The sequence below is a fragment of the Gossypium arboreum genome, chromosome 2 (assembly GCF_025698485.1).
Source record: "Gossypium arboreum isolate Shixiya-1 chromosome 2, ASM2569848v2, whole genome shotgun sequence".
In the NCBI taxonomy this organism is placed as follows: Eukaryota; Viridiplantae; Streptophyta; class Magnoliopsida; order Malvales; family Malvaceae; genus Gossypium; species Gossypium arboreum.
This window is the reverse complement of record NC_069071.1, coordinates 113,234,811-113,249,031: the sequence shown is the minus strand read 5'-3', so window position 1 is coordinate 113,249,031 and position 14,221 is coordinate 113,234,811. Positions and strand designations below refer to the sequence as shown.

The following is a 14,221-nucleotide window of genomic DNA, read 5'->3' as shown; positions in this document are numbered from 1 at the left end:
TACTTACCATAGCTATACTATTGTTTGATAGGTGCACTTACCTTTGTCGTATTTATAGTTAGTTTAGTGACCATCAATAGTTAATAAAACAATAATAAAGTTTACTATACAAAATGTGATTCTATCAAGATTAGTGGTTGAACGAAATGGTACTATAATTTTTATCGAAGCCTTGTATATAGTGAACATGTTTTGGTCTTAAAAAAGGAAAGAAATATGTTTATATAGGTTATGTATGAGCTTGTTTAAAAAAAATAAAATTCCCTAACTATTGGTTACATGAAGTAAGATGTTAAAATCAACATGAGGTGGAGGACTTGCAAATTTATAAGTAGAAGCTACAAGTTCTGCAAATAGTTTATTAGTAGTTGGAGGTTCCGCTGGATTTGCTTGAAGTATTGTTGGTCTTGCTAATATGAGGGTGATGTTGGTGGAACTGGTAGCGATGATGCAGATGCTTTTAATGGAGCTGTTAGATTAGGAGTTGTTGGAGTTGTAGTCTGCAAAATTGACATGTTGAAGTTGGATTATAATGCATTATAATTTTTAAGAAACTCAACACTTATAGTAGATGAAGTTTGACACCTTCTAGAGTTGTGTCCAATTGAAACACTTTTAGCACTTTATATTTTTCCCTCTTCTAGGTAGTTTAGTCCCACTCCTTCTTTCCTCTTATCTTACTCAATTTTTTTCATGGTCTCCTAGGTATTTTCCTTGGTATGAGGGGAGTTAGTTGGTCCTATATTAGTTTTATGCCAATATTTTTCACTATGGACAACAGTCAATACAAAGCCATACAACTTTTCATACATTTCGTTTTTAAACCCCTTATACACATAATCAGAAACATTGGCTTTTTTCACAAAACTGTTGCAACGACATATGGACATGGGATGCTAATGTGGTCCTATCTCCTACAACTACATAACCACTCACTTAAGTTGATAACTATAACATCACCAAAGTTTGACACTCCAAACCCTTTTGTTCCATTCCATTAAATATTTAAGATAATATAAATACAAAACCCCCGAGTTACAATGAAATAAGGACAACCATATGGTCCCTATGCTATTGCTAAGTGATTTGTGTTTTATACTAATTAGTGGGACATCAAAAGTTTAAACTCACTGGAAATCATTGTTGAAGTCATTTGTCATGCAGTCAGACACTAAATTTGCCTTTCTGAATATGGTTAATCTTCGTATCCCAATATATTTTCTTCAATTTTTGAATACTTCTAGTTAAAAGGAAATTTATTAACACCCTCTCTTGTTCCGTTGAGCATATGTATTATTGATATTTTGTCCATATTGACCATAATTTTTGCAGTCCTTTCCCTAGTATAACATTAATTCATCATAAGACACCCACAATTTGGCTTGGATGATTGAACAAATTCTTACATTTCTATTGAAACCAAAATCCACTATTTGAGTTGGAAAGTACTCCACCTCACAACACTGAGTTAATGGGGCAAGTAGGGGGCTAGCCCCTTAAAATGAAAAATTATCCTTTTAATCCTTTGAGTATTTACAAAGTTTTAATTTAATTTAATGGTAATATTGTATTTGGGGCACTCCTAAAATTTAAAATTAAATTATGACCGCTCAAAAAACAAAAAAAAGTTTATAGTTTAATCCCTTAAAAATTATAAAGTTTTACATTAATACAATGATAAAATTGCATTTAACTCTCTCAAAAATTTATACTTCAAATTCAGCCCATCAAAAAAGAAAAATTCTAGCTTTGCTCCTACTTCTTGAGTACGAAAGTCTTGACCTTGCTTTGACTTTCTATTTGCATTAATTCTATCCAACCTATTTTTAGTGGTAGTCATCCGACCTATGATAATCTCATCTAGCCGATGTTGAAAACTTATAAAGATATGAGTTTGAGTGAATTTAAGTGCATAATATCTTTATTAAACGTGTAATTTAATTAAAACTTTGAGGGTTTAAAAATTATTTAAAAATTTCCACAAATGAATTTAAACTCTAAACCTTAATTACTACACCATAACCCAAAAAGGATGGCATATTATTGGGTTTTAGAGAATGAGCCTACTAGGCCTCAACAAACACAAACCAAGAGGCCTGACCATAACTCCTTTGTAATCAATAAGGGCTATTTTGCTTCTTTAGAGCCGCAAGGGAAAATCAATTAGGGTTAATATCGTAAATTCCTAATAGGGTAAATTTTGTTATTAGTCTTTGTATTATTTGTATGTTATAAATTTAATCCTTACATTCTAATTTGGTCAAATTTAATCCTACTTTTTGAATTTTGAAAATTCCAATTTTGACTCAAATAGTTGTAGTTGAATCCATTAGATAAATTCTGCTATTAGCCTCGTACATCGTAAATTATGGATTAAATATTTTTCTTCAATTTGATCATTTTAATTTTAATATTTTAAAATTTAAAATTTTAATCTCAAAAATAACTATTAAATTTATTAACTAAAGTAATGAGATTTTTTAATGTAAAAACAGCAAGCTGACAAGTTATAACACATATAATAATACGCAAAAGGACTAAATGTATAATTTATACCTAATACAAGGACTAACAGCATAGTTTAACCTTCATAAAACCTTTCTCCGTTTTATTTCATGGATCTTTGCCATTTGCCGTTCCGTTCCGTTCCGTTCCCTTGAAAGTCCCACATCTCTTTTTTTCTTTCACTGGTCGGTTAACAACACACCAAAGGGGAAAAAAAGAAGGAAAAAAAATCTCCCATAATATTAATAGATTTTTCTTTCAAATCCTTTGAGTTTTAATCGAAAACCCTAAATTTTGTTGAATCCGATCTCGGACTCTTCCATTTTAACTCTCCGCTCCAAATTTTCACTTGCCTCTCTCAAGAAAATCAAGCATCTCATGCCTTTATACGATCTTAATCGGTAAAATCTTTCACTCTACAGCTGCTAAATTTTTCGTTTCGTTTTTCTTTTTAATTTGATTTTTTTCATTTTATGGTGAATTTTAGTGGATTTTGAGAGTGAAGTGAGTGAGGCATGAAGCCAGAGTTGGATTACGGAGTGGATGGTTCACTCGGTCAAACTCGGGAGGCAGTGATTCAGTCTCAAACTCAGGCGAGTTCTAGTAGTAGTTGTTGTAAAAGAGTTAATAGTACTCAAGTGAATGGTTACATTGTGTACACTCGAGTTAAAAAGTCGAGAATTGATTGCCGTGTTTCTGAGAATTTAGATAGCCAAAAGCTCAAGGACTTTAATGAACCGATAAATGGTGTTAAAGTGTCTTTAATTGATGAGGATCAGGATGATAAAATTTTAGCTGACGCAAATGGTGAAAACAATAATTTGATTGAAAGTAGATTGGGAAATGGAAATTTAGCAGGGGATAAAGTGGTAATAGAAAATGTGGTTGATGAGAGCTTAGTTGTTCGAGATATTGTCAAAGGGGGTCCATTTATAGAGGCTTTGATTGAAGAAAGCCATACTATTGGAGAAAATGCCATTGTAGGGAACCTGGTAGTTGAGGCAATTGGAATAGATGGTAAGCCTGTTGTTCAAACTTGTCAGTCTATGGATGAGCTTGAGACTCGTCCAGTAGAGAAAGGAGGCTTTGACAGTAGTGACGGTAATGATGATGATCTACTCTTGAAGACCCTGAGGTGGCCCAAGAAATCACTATTGAGACCAAAGGTTGAAGCAGAGGAAAGTTTGGGGTGCGAACAGCAGAATGTTGAGAATGTGTTAGTTTCAAATTTTGGTGGAGAAGAAGCAGCTGAAGAAAGTGGATTGACGACTCCTAGGAAGAATTTGGAGTTGAAAATGTCAAAAAAGATCTCACTTAATAAGTGCCCAATGACTGTTAAAGAGCTCTTTGACACTGGCTTACTTGATGGGGTTCCGGTAGTTTACATGGGTACAATTAGTAGTAAGGTGTTTCTTGGCTGCTCCCGTTGTTTCTTTTAATTTTGAATATATCCTTTAATTTTTTGTTTCCCTTCGGAATTTGAATATAGTGTGTAGCTTAGTTTTATATTAATTCCAGACAGCTGGTCTTCGGGGCATCATAACAGATGGAGGAATTTTGTGTTCATGTTCCTTGTGTAAAGGGCGCAGAGTAAGCAATCACTTTCCCAGGTTGCAGTTTTGGATTCTGTGTAACTATGTGATCAATAATTGCTGTTATCAATCTTCTTGCTGCTGTCCTGTTTCCTATTTTAGGTTGTTCCACCTTCCCAATTTGAGATTCATGCTTGTAAACAATACAAACGAGCAGCTCAATATATCTGCTTTGAAAATGGGAAGAGCCTGCTTGAGGTGTTGCGGGCATGCAGGAGAGGACCTCTGCATACATTAGAAGCAACAATTCAAAATATCATTAGAGCTGTACCTGAGCAAAAATGTTTTACTTGTAGAAGATGCAAAGGTGACCTTTTGTTTTATTAAATACATTATTATTGACAGAGGCAAGTAAAAAGAATATTTTTATTGTACTGAGGTCTTACTCCTTTTGTCATTCACTTGTTTCTAGGTTCATTTCCTGTAATACATGTTGGCCAAGTAGGACCGCTTTGCAATTCATGCGTGGAGTTGAAGAAATCTCAGTTTATCACAATGAGTTCACCCAGTGTTGGAACCAGGTATGCATTCCTTAAGCATTGTTTGTAAAATAATAAAATTAATAAATAGTAATTGTTGTCTCTTCTGCTTTATAGCTTAGTTGGGTAGGGTCCTTAATGTTTGTCATTAGTTGAATATTTTATTTGACAATTCCATTGTATGATCATTGCAATTACCGTGTAATATTCAAAATTTTTTCATGATAACTAGAACTTTATTACAAATTTGTAATTTAGGGAGTTGGATTCAATTATTTGTATGACATTTTATGGGTTTTTAGATTGTCCATTCAGTTCTAGTTGATTGATGCATTGTATAAAAAGGGGCATGTTAAGTTTATTTGACTGATAATTTATTCAGCATGTGTACTCCTTGATAAAAATGCAATTTATTTATTTTTCTTTTGGAGGGTATAAAACTGACTTACAGTATGAGATTTAACATAACTGAAGTTTTAAGGTAATGCTAGAGTGACATTTGTTTATAGTTTGTATTAGTAATGTGTAGATACATTATTTAATATGGTTGCACTATTTTATTTCAAATCACATTCCTTTGGAACTGCTTCAATGGTTATCTTTTCCACAATATACGAGTTAATGGAATGTGACAAGAAAGTAACTTTTTCTTAATGCTTGATATAATTTTTCTTAACGTTTATCAGTTTGTACCTGGGGTTAATACTTCAAATCTAAATTTCTCAATTTATATGTTTTATTTTTGTGTAGTTTCAGATCACAAGAACCTGTTTCGATGTTGCAGTCCTTTGGAAGTGCATCATTGAGTGTCTCTCCACAAAATAGAAGTCAAAGGAAGAAAGCAAACAAGTTAGTGTCTCTTAATATCTCTTCTTTATTCTTTTCTGTGCCATTTCTTGCCATCATTTTTGGCTCATAAACAGGCTGATATATTTAAGTAAGATGATTTTTTCTTTTTAATATTTTACTGCCTTTTATCATGTGCCTCCTGCATTGTTTCAGGTCATCAGAGCTTGATTTGAGATCAAATTCACCTCAGTGTTCTTCGTCATCTATTTCTTTACAAAACAGACGTCCATGGAAGACAACAAGAAAGTTGGTGACCTTCTTACAATTGTCATTTGCTGTTGCATAATTCTGTCTTTAACCAATTTCTTTCCATTCATGGAAAGTGAATTGTTCTATTTGGAAGCTATAGAGCAGTGCTAGGTGGTAGTTTAAACTATAAATAGTGTTCCTTTTCTTGTAGGTTTATTCTTGGTGCATCATACTTCCGTCTGTGTTATTTCCAGGTTAACAAAGCCAGGGTTATTCACGAAGTCCTTGAAGAGCGCTTCAGTGCATATTTCCTCTCAAGATAAGGGCCATTTGAGAACAAAAAAGAAGTTAGTAACATTTTATCCTGTTTTTTTTTTTTTTTGGTCATTTTATGACGGTTTCTTTCTTCTGTTGTCCTATGCCAGCAAGTTTTGAGACAAGGATCTGCTTTCAGTGAAGTTTCTTCTGAGTCTGTAGTATTTTCGTTGTTGTTAGTCCCCTTCTTTGATTTTTGTGCTTTTATTGGTACTCAGGCCAGTGAAACCATTGTTGATGTCAAAGATGTTCAAAGGTGCTTCATCACCAATTTATTCACCCAATGGAAGTCAATGGAAGATGACGACAAAGTTGGTACTTTTTTTAATATACTTCTTTAATAAGCTGTTATTTCCTTTTTCTGATGGAATCTCCTTTCCCTTTGGAATCTTTTTCTATAGAGATCAGCGATTGCATAAGTTGGTATTCGAGGAAGATGGACTGCCTGATGGAACTGAAGTTGCATACTATGCCCGTGGACAGGTAATAGAGATGAAAGTAATTTATTTTATGCCTTTGTATATCAGTGGTGTGTGAAGTGTGATTAGTTTTAATGGGCAGAGATTGCTTGAGGGTTACAAAAAGGGCTTTGGGATAATTTGTCGTTGTTGCAATTATGAGGTATTGTGCTTTTCTTGCTTGAGCTTCAGAATTTCACAATATCATTTTTTGTCTGTTTATGCTATTCCTTTTGTTGCGCAGGTTAGCCCCTCACAGTTTGAAGCTCATGCTGGTTGGGCTTCTCGTCGAAAACCGTATGTTTCCATATCAGATGCTTTACAGCTTCCTTCGTAAGTTACATTATTAAATATATCTTGATTATATTTGTATACTTTGGCAGCTACGCGTACATTTACACGTCTAATGGGGTGTCTCTGCATGAACTGGCAATATCTCTCTCAAAAGGTCGTCTTTATTCTGCCAAGGATAATGATGTTGCATGCATCATTTGTGCTGATGGTGGAAATCTTTTGCTTTGTGATGGATGCCCAAGGGCGTTTCATAAAGGTTTGATTGTAAATATTAAGAATTTATTATAATCAGGAAATGCATGGATGGATGGTTTGATTTTGTTTTCTTGGTTTCATGGGTACTTTGCTTGGACACTGTGAGACTTTATTTATTTGTCTTTGGGGTTTTAGGGATAGATCTGGAGCAGTGCTTTTTTTCTTTTTTTTTGTGTGTGTGTGTGTTGTGTCAAGAATGATAATTGCGTGACCTGAGCCCTGAGGCCTGAAGTCTCCACTCCTGTGCCTGATGTGCATGAGATTTACTGTGCTAGTTTCATGTCTTTGCCTATAGATGATAAAGAACTTATATATTTTACCAAGAGAAGATAATCAGGAGAAAAGAAAAAAAGTGCTTGCAGTTTCTCAAATGTGCACCATGATTTTTAAATGGAATGTTTTATTCAAAATGGTAGGAGTAGAGGGAAATAAACAAGAGAAGTGGAGTTTGAGTTGGATGAAAGGCTGACTCGTTTAGACAATAAGCAGAGGCTGAGTGTTGGTGGGAGATCACTCAGTCAGTGGCATTGCATATTAACACAAATGAAGTCTTGCCTTGTCCCTCATGTGCATGTTATTAGATGTTTTTCTTTGCATTTTGCTTTGTAGATTTACTTTACCCAGTCTTTTTGTTTTAAACTTTAATACTGCCATAGTTGCCTGTGATGATCAGTTTTACAGCTCTTATTTAGCTGATTGTTATTGAGTAGAACTTTATGGATCTATGCAGAATGTGCTTCTCTACCAACAATTCCTCACGGTCGCTGGTACTGCAAATATTGCCAGAACATGTTGATGAGAGAAAAGTGTGCAGAGCATAATGCTAATGCTGCTGCTGCTGGAAGGATTTTAGGAGTTGATGCTATAGAGCAAATAACCAGCAGATGTGTACGAATTGTGAAGAGCATCGAGACAGAACTTAGTGGATGCGCATTATGCAGGTTATGAGTATACAGAAGGATAAATCTTGGAGCCTGTAGTTCATGAAGACTATTTGTATACAGCTTGCGTTTGCAATATTTCCATAAATTTCTTTGATTTTATTTTATATAGGGCATGCGATTTTAGCAAATCAGGATTTGGTCCTCGGACAGTTATACTTTGTGATCAGGTATAATGTTAATTTTTTATTTCATCTTGCCTTTGCATTGGGGTTCAACACTGCTAAAAATCCCCCCCCCCCCCTCATTTCATTTTCGCTGATGTGCTCATTTATTTTTTAAAAATAATTTTGTATCAGTGTGAGAAAGAATATCATATTGGCTGTTTGAGGACTCATAAAATGGCTGATCTAAGGGTATGCATGTCTTATTATCACCATTATTCCTTTGATTATTAAATATGGAAGTCTTGATTCCTATCTGTTGGACACATTATCTGTTAATGGATGAAAATACTGATGCCGCTTGTACAACAGGAAATACCGAAAGGGAAGTGGTTTTGCTGCTCAGATTGTGGTAGGATCCATTCTACACTGCAGAAGTTGCTCATTCGTGGAGCTGAAAGGCTCCCTGACTCCCTTTTGGATATATTAAAGAAGAAATATGTGAAAAAAGGTTTAGATGCTGATATCAATATTGATGTGAGATGGAGGCTTCTTAGCAGCAAATTCGCTTCTCCTGAAACTAGATTGTTGCTTTCTCAAGCAGTTGGTATCTTCCATGTAAGTATTGTTCATTTTATATTTTGCCAATATTGATAAACAGTAATCGTGCAATGCTATTTTGTAATTATTGCAATTATTATATGTTTATTTTCAAGTTTTTATTTGCCAAGTATGCTTTCCGGGTTGGATGTTGCACGGAAACATCAGTAGCTTCTAACTAACGTTTATGCTGCTTCTCATCAGTCATCTTCTTTTCTTTATCTTTTAATTTTCTTTTTCCCTTCTGCTAAAGTGGCTGGGAAAGGCAAAATACTGAGCTTATAACTTTTATATAGTTAATATATTTTCATCTCTTACTTTCTAATATACTTCTCCTTAGCATTTTCTATTCTATTATTAGTACCTTGCTTTGACCTTATTGTGGTGGAGTTTTGCACCCATTAAATACTATATACTGTAAAAGAACATGATTGTTCAACTGTGATATTTTAAGAGCATTTAAACCAAAACGATTGATAAATTGATGCATTTTGCTTTGATGTCTCTGTTAGTGGCTGCTTTAAAGGTTTTTCGGGATATCAGATCGTTAGTGTAAGTTTCTAGCTAGACTTATCTAACAGGGTTTTATCCTGCCAATCTGAATCATTGCTTAGCAAAATGCCGCTGTGATTTGCATGTTGCATTCAAAGCTGTGATTTAGCAGTGTATGATTATTTTGCGTTGTGGGGCTCTGATTTGGCTATGTTTTCTTTTTCAAAACATAAAAAATCCGTCATGCATGGCTTACCACTGAACTTTCTTCTTTTCTGTTTGGGTCAAGGAATGTTTCAACCCCATAGTTGATGCAACAACTGGGAGGGACCTTATCCCATGCATGGTTTATGGGTAAGCACGAGCCTTCTTTTTTTCTTCTACTTGAGTGTGTTCCCCCCTCCCCCACCTCCCTCCCCTCTTTTATTTATTTATTTATATATTTTTGACAAATTTGTATTACCTTCTCTCTTACAGAAGGAACTTAAAGGGCCAAGAATACGGAGGAATGTATTGTGCTGTATTGACAATTAAGTAAGACATATTTGCTTAACATTTAAAGCTTTAGATGCTTTTGCTATTTGAATGTTGATAGTATTCTCTTTTGGATAATATTGCAGCTCATTCGTTGTATCAGCTGGAATAATTCGAGTTTTTGGGCAAGAAATTGCTGAAATCCCTTTAGTCGCTACAAGCATTGCTAACCATGGAAAGGTGAGGTTAATGGACCCCCGTTTTGTTTTTATAAACTTTGCCTACAATTCCTACCTTTTCTAAATAGTTTTACTCTAATTTCCAATTGCCGGCTTGGTAATTTTGATGATTCTTGGAGTTTTTCTAATTTGGACTCGTTGCCCATCCCCCAAAACAGTCTAGAGATATTCTTCTTGCCAACACACTTATCATATAATTCCTGTGATTTTACAAAATTATTAGCTTGGAATGCATGTTGCTGTTATCATCTCTGTTCCAATATCATCTCTGTTCAATCTTGATTCAGTGGAACTAAATTACCATACAGGGCTACTTCCAGCTGTTATTCTCTTGTATCGAAAAGCTGTTGGCATTCTTGAATGTAAAAAATATCATTCTCCCAGCTGCTGAAGAAGCTGAATCAATCTGGACAGATAAATTCGGTTTCAAGAAGTTAAGACCCGACCAGGTTTGTCAATGACATCATAATCATGCTTGTATTTCTCTTTTATCCAATTCAACTGCCATGTTTCTGAAAACATTACATTTCCCTCGTGCTTCAGCTCAGTGAATATAGAAAATCATGCTGCCAGATGGTTATTTTCCAAGGAACTTCGATGCTACAGAAAGAAGTTCCAATCCATCAACTCATTAGTAGTATCGAGCGCAGGGAGTTATATGAGCATTTGAACCAAGGAATATCTGATTTTCTAGAGTAAGGAAATGCATTTGTGGTGTTCTTTTTTTTTTTTTTTAAATGTTAAATTTAATTTAATTTGTGCATGGAATTAGATAGGTATTGAGGTTACATAAATTGTGTTATTTTGTTTCACTTGTTAAGGTGAAGATGATAAAGAAGTGAACTCAATTTGTGAACTGGAATGAGCTTCCAGAAGTGAACCAAATGCTGTTAAAATATCCATTCCAGTTCCCTACCATTATGAAATAGCCACCCACATACGAGACTTGAATTTTTTAGCTTAATGATTTTGAAGCAGAGCCATACATTTATTTTCATTAGTAGGAATATATGTATATATTACAAAAATCTCCGGTTCTTATCTGGTGCTTGAAATCAAGTGCCTTTTTGTTTGGCCTGACTTGACTCAGTTTTTCCCAGAATAATATTTGGTACGATACACTGTCAATAAAATTTTTAAAAATAAATATTTAAAAAAAATAAATGATAATTTTTAAAAGCTGCTTGTGAAAAAAAAATATTTTATTAATGTATTAGATATTATCTCTCTATATATCTAAATCGGTTGACCTGTGAAGTGTTTGAAACCGGTCGAATTGATTGTTTTTTTTAATTTTTATGAAAAATGAGTTTTATAATAATTTATTTAATCAAATTGGATGAATTGATTTGATGGATTGACTTTGGAATTTGTGGACTGATGGGTTTGGTTTTATTATTTGTCGGGTATTGTAATTTAATATTTTTGCATCCGGCATTGATTCGTTTTGGCAAGTTCACATGATGTTTTAATATTGTATATTAATTTATACAAAAATAAATCATATATGGGTGGTAAAGTCTTATAAAAATGGGAGATGGTAATTAAATTAAAAATAGAAATATTTATTAAGAAGTTTTGAAACTCAAGAATATATAAATAAATTTATATAATTGAGAGAAGATATTTTAGGAAGTGTATTCGGTTGGTTGGATTTTAATATCTAAACTGATCCTCAAAGTCATTTGAGACTTAGTTTTACATTAAAAGAAAACTTTTTTTTGGGTATTTTTAGGAAGGTTTTTAGAATCAAAGATTCTTAATTTTTGTTTGATTGATTTAATTGGTTTATTTGAATAAATTTGTTTATAATATTAAAAAAACTTGTCTGATTGAGCTGATCGAATTGCATGAAGTTCAAACTAGTATTAGATGTAAATTATTAATAATAGTATGATCATATATAGGGAAAATTGTTGTTTTAGCTACTCTAGCTTGGTTTATTTGGTTCGAATGAATAAATTATAAAAATTAAAAAAAAAGTCTGATTGGGTTAATCGAATTTGTATGAAGTTCGAACTGGTATTAGACACAAATTATTTACATATAGGAACAATTGTTGTTTTAGCTGCTCTCTTCCTTTTTTTTAAAGGTAAAAAGAATCCCATGATCATATAAATGAGAACTAGTATGATTAACTCACGCTTCGAACTGATTAATTTTTTGTGTAGAATTATAGAATAAAATTTTAAAGATTAAAATATACATTAAACAAGGTTTCTAAAACTATATAGGTGATCAAAATTGATCAGGCCATTGCTTCGTATGATTTGATTAAATAAACCATTAAAAAAATAAAAATCAATTTTGGTTCAATTAATCTGTACTGGTTTGTGGGTCAACTGGTCTGATGTATCTCTCTGAATCGATACCCTGGCCGATTTAGTTCGGTTAAAACAACCATGACTCTAAGTTTTTACACTTCGTACATTTATAATTTAGTCATCCTATTTTTATTTTTAATAATTTAATCCCTATACTTTTTGGGTTTATAAATCCACTTTCAAATTATATATAACCATGAAATGGTTTAATTGAAAAGTGAATGATATTAACTATTTGAACTAATTAATAATATTATAAAAATATTAAACTAATTAATAACATTATAAGAATATATAGATCAAATTATGTTAGAAATTAAAGTATAAATATTAAATCTCAAATTTAAGCATATTAGAATGACCAAAATTAAAAATGAACTATTTTATAAAATGAAAAAAAAAGCATGAGGAAGTTGTTTGGAATATAATTATAATTATAATTAGGGATAAATACTAAAATTATATATGAATTATGGTTTAATATGTAATTGTATGCATGAACTTTGATTTTGTGCAATTTTATACATGAAATTTTAATTTGATCCAATTCTTGTAAATTTATTAACACAATTATTGATATAACATCATTTTATGTTTATATATTACATACATAAATCATTATATTTATCCAATGTAAAAATAAATTTATGTATTTATTTCTTTAAATGTGTATGATTAAATCAAAATTAAAGTTTCAGTTATACGTTTGAACCACAATTAGAGTTTCACGTATAATTGCACCAAGTTAAAGTTTATGTATACAATTGCACATTAAATCAAAATTCATGTATAATTTTGAGATTTATACCTTATAATTATTTATTAAATTTTTATTAAAATTGTATTATAAACTAAATCCTAAACTTTAGCAAAGTAGAGGATAAATACTAAAATTTTACCGTTATCTTATTCGGCAAAAAAAAAGACACGTGTAACGATAAAATTTCTTAGGACCTTTTATATAAAAAAGTAATGAAATTATAAACGAGGTATTAAATTATATAAAAATCAAGTATAATAATTAAATATTAGATTCCAACTTAATATAAAGATCAAAAGTGACATTTAAGCATTTTTATGTAATCTATATAAAATAAAAGGACCAGAATAGAAATTTAACCATTTTATATTTACAATGAAAAGAAAGGGCCTTCGACATGTGTAAAAAGATGGAAGGTTTTAAAATGTAATAAAAAGAAACTATAAGACCTTACTGATTATTATTTTTGCAATTTTGATTTGTATAATTATATTTTAATTTAGTTATTTTTAATTTATATATTTTTAAATTGGTCAATTTTAATGTTTGTATCTTTTTAATTTTGAAATTCTAGTTTTAATCCAAAACCGTAGTAGTTAAATTTAAATTTTACTAGTAATTCTGCAAAAATACAACAACGTATGGGCCTGAATATGCCGATCCTTTGTGCATTCTTCAAGTGCTAGTAGATCGAACAAAACTTCTTTCCAAAGAAAATATTCTTCCATCTAGAGGCAATGTATCAATTTTACTAAGTTTTTCAGTAATTCCTTTTACCTCTCGCCTTATTTTAGCCGATCTCAATATCGATATTTTTTTATGGATTACCATTTCAAGTATTGCTCCCGTTGGACTTCTTATATCAGGATACAGATCAAATAATAAATATTCATTTTTAGGTGGTCTACGAGCTGCTGCTCAATCGATTAGTTATAAAATACCATTAACTCTGTTAGTTTTATCAATATCTCTACGTGCAATTTGTTGAAATAGAAACTTATATGTATAGAATTGTAGATTTAATCCACATTCTCTATTTTAATTATTCTTAGTGCTTATATTTATCGAATTTCAAAATTCTTGTCTTATCGCAAATGAAAAATATTAACTCAATAACTAGGTTTTTTTTTTATAAGCAATATGAAATAGCAAGCTCATAAGATTTTGAAAATAGAAAATCTTAATAAATTTAATAAATTCCATTGGTGAAATTTAAAAACAAAAAAATATAAAAATTAAATCTATAATTTCTGCATAATATAAAATTAATAACAAAATTTAACCAATTTCACCTTTTGAGTTCTCTTTTCAAGTTTTAAAAAAGAAAATCACATCAACCAAACAACTCCAA

At 31.8% G+C, this 14,221-nt stretch overlaps 1 protein-coding gene across 5 annotated transcripts; it reads left to right on the top strand.

The window, feature by feature from the left end:
- Positions 1-2,631: 2,631 nt before the first annotated feature.
- On the top strand, positions 2,632-10,712 carry LOC108467141 (uncharacterized). 5 transcript variants are annotated; one of them, XM_053025187.1, is made up of 23 exons: positions 2,632-2,906; positions 2,993-3,911; positions 4,024-4,095; positions 4,200-4,404; positions 4,510-4,618; positions 5,327-5,425; positions 5,579-5,671; positions 5,869-5,961; positions 6,148-6,240; positions 6,331-6,412; positions 6,491-6,550; positions 6,632-6,684; positions 6,771-6,937; positions 7,667-7,877; positions 7,990-8,047; positions 8,177-8,233; positions 8,354-8,599; positions 9,363-9,427; positions 9,551-9,607; positions 9,694-9,787; positions 10,095-10,235; positions 10,330-10,481; positions 10,608-10,712. In XM_053025187.1, the coding sequence occupies exons 2-23, from the start codon at positions 3,021-3,023 to the stop codon at positions 10,609-10,611; spliced, it is 3,102 nt and encodes a 1,033-aa protein (XP_052881147.1). In that variant the 5' UTR covers positions 2,632-2,906; positions 2,993-3,020; the 3' UTR covers positions 10,612-10,712. The 5 variants fall into 5 exon arrangements, with proteins under 5 accessions (XP_052881147.1, XP_052881151.1, XP_052881150.1 ...); XM_053025191.1 differs by having other exon boundaries at positions 2,993-3,098; positions 10,330-10,712; XM_053025190.1 differs by having other exon boundaries at positions 5,333-5,425; positions 10,335-10,712.
- Positions 10,713-14,221: the final 3,509 nt, after the last annotated feature.

What these genes read in the sequence shown, in the direction of transcription:
- LOC108467141 (XM_053025187.1), top strand. Translation starts at nt 3,021, where the DNA reads ATGAAGCCAGAGTTGGATTACGGAGTGGATGGTTCACTCGGTCAAACT. An exon ending in GTCGTTGTTGCAATTATGAG is followed by an intron (nt 6,551 to 6,631) that starts GTATTGTGCTTT and finishes TTTGTTGCGCAG; the next exon opens with GTTAGCCCCTCACAGTTTGA. An exon ending in ATAAAATGGCTGATCTAAGG is followed by an intron (nt 8,234 to 8,353) that starts GTATGCATGTCT and finishes CTTGTACAACAG; the next exon opens with GAAATACCGAAAGGGAAGTG.